This window comes from Nilaparvata lugens, chromosome 8 (assembly GCF_014356525.2).
Source record: "Nilaparvata lugens isolate BPH chromosome 8, ASM1435652v1, whole genome shotgun sequence".
Lineage (NCBI taxonomy): Eukaryota > Metazoa > Arthropoda > Insecta > Hemiptera > Delphacidae > Nilaparvata > Nilaparvata lugens.
Window position 1 is genome coordinate 14,558 of NC_052511.1, and position 5,514 is coordinate 20,071.

The window sequence follows — 5,514 nt, forward strand, 5'->3', positions numbered from 1 at the left end:
CCCTAAGTCACCCCCTTATGAGGGGTTGAAATTCAGTTGTTCATCAAAAGGTAGAGTATTCGACCAATAACTTATCCTGAAAGTTACAGTATTATAATATCTACAACAGTCTCCAATTTATTGAAGGGTTCCCATACATAGGACTCACTCCGTATAATCAAATGATGAAAAGTGAAATGCGGGTGTTCGTGGCGCTTAAGTCTGTATGTAGCTTTACGTGAAACAGTGATTAACTTTGAATGAATGATCTCGAGACCTAGATTCGTTTTCTATTTTATGAAACAGTAAAGTAAATTTAAACGAATACTTCTTTGCAGACGTACAACCTAGACGCCCAGGTGGGAGAAAGCTCAGCTTGTGCGACGGCTTTACTCTGCGGCGTCAAAGCCAACTTCGAGACAGTGGGCCTTGATGGCGGCGGGCGTTTCGAGGACTGCTTCTCCTCCTACAACTCACGCGTCGAGTCGCTTCTGTCCTGGGCCCAGCAGGAAGGTAGGCCTACCACAATATTTCTAATATCATCATCATCTATCATTATAATATGTGATTTTTCTATTAAATCAAAATATTCATCTCCAATCTCTTCAAAATCAAAAGAAATAATATTGTTCATCAACATCAACTGAAACTGAGTTAGATCAAAATGAAATTCGAAATTTTCTAGATCATAGTCTGTGAACGGAACAAAGTAGAACAATAATAATTGAAGTTTGATGGTGAACCTTCTGCTAGTTTTTAGAACTGGAAATGTAGTAGTCTTCCATTCTAATTCATACTTGAACTAATATTCATGATATTATGCTTTCCGATACTTGTGGGAGAAGCACAGTGCTATTTCAATTGATACAGATTCTTTTTTAGATAAAAAACATGGGATTTTCATTTATTTATTCATGTAGACGATAAGTAAATTGCATCAAGATACAACAGGCATTCACCCAAAACTATCCCAACAGAGTTTTTGATGGAAACTATTTTAAAAGATACTGATATGTCGCGCGTTATAAGTAATATAAGCAAATATGATTAATAGTATGCTGCTGTCAAGGAATCACGAATGTTTCATACAAACTATTTTAGTGTTTACAATATACAAGTGAAACATTGTGACAAAAATATTGTAGATAAAACTCATTACCATTCAACTGAACTAAATTTAAACAATTCATGTTTCATTCAAGATTAGTAGTTAGTCCCATTGGAAATTTGAAAATTCATAAAAATTTGTTGATAAGAGGTTCATATTATTTGAGTAAGAGTAGTAAATTGATTGTTTCAACCCAGCATATCCTATTCACCAGTAATCCTTCACAAATATTCCACTTCAAAAATTCAAAAGCTGTATCAAGAGCGACAAACATAGTTCCAAAATAGTTCCAGCAATAGTATGCAAAATAGTTCCAGCGAAAAGTTGTATTTCAATTTTTTTCCTCACTATTCCTCTACTTTAGTCTAGCAGACTGAATCAAAGTTGTGCTAATCCCCGGTTGCTGTAGAACTTGAAAACTGTTTAGCAATTGAGATCGTACCCTTATGACTTACAACTCACACTCCACAGCGTAGAATGGTAATTTAAAAGTTGAATTATAAATGAAGGAGCTTAAATGCTTCGTTCGGCGGCAGCACAATCAAAACAAACTGGAGATTGTAAGTTGAAGCACAGCGTTGCCAAGAAAGCAATAACATAAATGCTTGAACGTGTACCCCGGCAACAGAATATTGTAATTTGCGAGATAACAGTAGCATTATTATCTGTTAAGCGAGCCATTTCATTGTACTTAAACTTTATGGAGTACTCATCTTCGTGTGGAAAAACTAAACCCCTGAACACCAGTGAGATACCATCTAGAATCATTGTTTCGAGAACAAAATTTGCTGTTTTAGTTCAAACATCCCTTGTTAAAACAGGAGACGATTATGTTGGAGCGGTAGAGAATCCCATTTAGAGTATTTTATTTTTCATTAACTTGGAGTTTGGGTGTACTTCAAAATGTCAAGCATCACCAAATAATCATTGAATTTCAATTGAAAATAATTCATTCCATTGAAGATGTGACACACAATAATTGTACAGCATTTTCTTATCGGAGTGGCATTCTCTTCGAACTCTAAACAATTGAAGAATCCATACTAACCGAGGAATCTACGAGCCATCAATGTTTCCACTACGAAGACCAATCGAATTATGAGAGTTCTAACGTGGTAAACATTTGTCCTGGTGTTTGATCCAAAGTTGATGAAGCACTTGTAAATTAAATGAATGGCGGAGTGAAATATTACACTTTGAGGCCACAATCTTTGCAGGCCTCAAAGTATTACTCAGTCATGACAGACACTTGACTCCCTATTTTTCATTAGCTTGTTTCAATCCATGTGGAAAGAAGTTGTAATCAGTTGGAATAAGATGAATAAGCAATAACAACAACAAGAGCAACAACAATAGATATGAGACTCAATTACGTAACACGGGTTTCAATATGGCGTTATGAAGTATGAGGATTTCCATTGAATCAAATTCATACATCACGGTATCAGCTACCACTTGACTTATACTCAAATATTGAGAACAACACCAAATTTGTCTATGAATAATTCCATCGATGAGGAGAGATATGTACGATAATAGTGTACGTGTAGGTCTTGCTTGCTTGTAGGTCCTACTTGCGTATTGTCTTACTGAATATCAACTAGTTTTGAACAGTGTACATCCAATATAGATTTACGACCAATCGATCTCTCCCCACTAGAATGCCTCATCACTCAGCCAATCCACTCTGAGAATCTCATCAATTCCACCCAATTCGCGTCATCTCTTTTGTTAGAAGCCGACGGAAAGAAATTGAATTGAAAAGTTTTCGACTGTCAATAGCTGAGTTCGGTCGTCGCATCAATATTATTCGCAGAGTTCAGCAGCTGTCTCGACTACTTTGTCTCCGGCAACAAATGACTGGGGGGCAGCAGTAAACTTGCTACAAAAAGTCGCGGGTCGATAGGCTACTCTATAAGGCCTAGGCTAAAGGCTATACATAAATATATAGGGTATTGTTCCCAGGACTTTATAAGTTACTTTGCAACTTGGAGACGAACCGCCCTTTTGGTTTAAGGAAGTCAACAAAGTCTTGAAAGCTGATTAGGAAGTGAAGTCTTTCAATATTCAAAAGAATAAACTCCATGCAATCAGACTTATCTACCATCTAATCTTTTTTAGTCAATCAGATTGCTGCTATAGTGCTACGTCTTATCAAAGCGTTCTTTCACGTCGAAACAGTGCATTTTTAAAGTGTTCTTTTGCTATAGACTACCTATAGCTACTTATCTTAGTTGACTACAAAACTTCTAAGAATCATGTTCTTAGTTTTTTCCATTCATTGTACACTCTTCATCAATTGGAATATTTAATGAAGGAGTATTGCAGATTGGATCCTACATGGATTGCAATCCATGGTATTTTATGGCATTAGGAATTATTCCACTCACGACAATGTAATAGAGTGCATATTAACCAATGCCAATATAGTTGAATTTTCAACCGTGTTGCAAAAATAATGCTGCTATTGTAACACAGTTAAACTTTAGAGACGGGTTCAAGAACCAATCAGAATCCACACTTGGGAGTGTTCAAGGCTGCTTCACAGACAGGGAAAGTAGAGACGGTAAGTTACTGGTGAACTATGCTTCTCATTCAGTCACTTTTTTGTCCACTAATTTCCAACTACCAAATATCGGTCTTGATAAAAACTTTTTGGAAGTTACGTAATGAAAAGTATTGGCGCCAGTAGCCTGCAGTCTCTACTTCCCCGTCTATAAGCCTGCTTAAAAGTGTTTCAAGCTGCTTATAGATAGTTAGTAGACAAAACGTTACTTGTTACAAACGTGCTTCTCATGTCACTTCCCATGAAATCAAAAATCTGCCTGAATGGAAACTGATGAAATTGAGTCGTAACGACAAGAACTGACCACTTACTTTACTTTCCTGTCACTACTATGCAGCTTTACCTCCTATCTACAAGCACAGATCTAGTACAGTATTTATTTGTTCTATGCTTATTTAGTCTATACTATAAGCCTCTCCGTCTATAAGTTGCTTTACTTGAAAAGTTTCATACTCAAATGACATTGAATGAAATTCTATCCTATTGCATTATTTCATTCATCATTATTTTTAACACCTATTGAGAGCCATGAGCTATTATATTCTCGCTTGAATTGATAATAATTATTATTGATAAAGGAATGACCCATTGGTTTGGACTTCTTTATTGGTTAATGACTAACTGAAGGGAACCTCTGTATATTGAATGAATAAAAGGAGCCATAGAACTGTCAATTTTATCAAATGATTGCTTATTTTGCAGGCAAGTCGACAGGCATTGTGACGAACACACGCGTGACGCATGCGACTCCAGCAGCGTTGTTCGCGCACTCGCCGAGTCGCTACTGGGAGGACGACAGCAAGGTCCCCGCCAATGCGCGCAAGTCCTGCAAGGACATTGCCCGCCAGCTCATTGAGGACGAGCCCGGAAAACACGTTAATGTGCGTAGCTCAACTAATGCTCAATCTACCAATAAACATTCAATAATCCCATAGATCATTTACTTCCACAGAAATGAAAATTCTCTACTATTTTTGGCTTAGTTGGACAAAATACTTTCAATAGAAACACAAAGATATGGTAAAATATGAATAAATAAAATGTTATTGTCGGAAAGCATTTACAGCATAGACAACGTCAATATATAGGATAACAACAATAAGTTCAAGTCATACACTTCTACAATAGTATATGTTCATGTAATAATGGTAAATAATAACAGCAACAATAACAATAAATACATTTAAGTTCAAGTCATACACTTCTACAATAGTATATGTTCATGTAATAATGGTAAATAATAACAGCAACAATAACAATAAATACATTTAAGTCGGACATTTCTACTATAATATCACAGTTGAGTAACGAAGAGGAGTTGAATTTAGATAACAAGATAATCAGACTAATCAACACTTATAGATAGGTACTAATATATATTTATTAGCATATATTTACTAGACACTCATAAAATTCAGTCAATTTATAAAACGGATTTAATACTAGATATATTTTGTTTGAATATCCTTTGTGACCCAAAATGTAAATGGGAAGGCAGTTTGTTGAACAGTTTTTGTCCTGTGATCTAGAAACTATTGAGAGATTTTGTCAGTCTTTGATGCTGTATATCAATGCTATTTCAGTCCATAGTGGTAATTGAATGAACATCACTTCTCAACTGATTTTTATGAGTATAAATGAAGACATAAAATACATACGAGTTTATCATAATTAGAATTTTTTTACTAATGAACAAATGTCTGCAATGCTCAAGATACGATGAGTTAGTTGTAATTAAAGCTTTTTTGGATAAGTAGAACATCATTGATCTGAGAGACATTATCGCAAAGGATGAGGCCATAAGAAATTATACTATGAGAGAAAGAAAAATAGGCCGTTCTTAAGTATTTCATATGTACAC

The 5,514-nt window shown here is 35.5% G+C and overlaps 1 protein-coding gene across 1 annotated transcript; it reads left to right on the forward strand.

Moving 5' to 3' along the window:
- Nucleotides 1-317: 317 nt before the first annotated feature.
- LOC120352789 (alkaline phosphatase, tissue-nonspecific isozyme-like) lies at nucleotides 318-4,730 on the forward strand (the record flags this gene model as incomplete). Its single annotated transcript, XM_039435035.1, has 2 exons — nucleotides 318-492; nucleotides 4,356-4,730. Coding segments are annotated over 2 exons (408 nt in total), but the record flags the coding sequence as incomplete, so codon positions are not given.
- Between the last annotated feature and the right edge of the window lie 784 nt (nucleotides 4,731-5,514).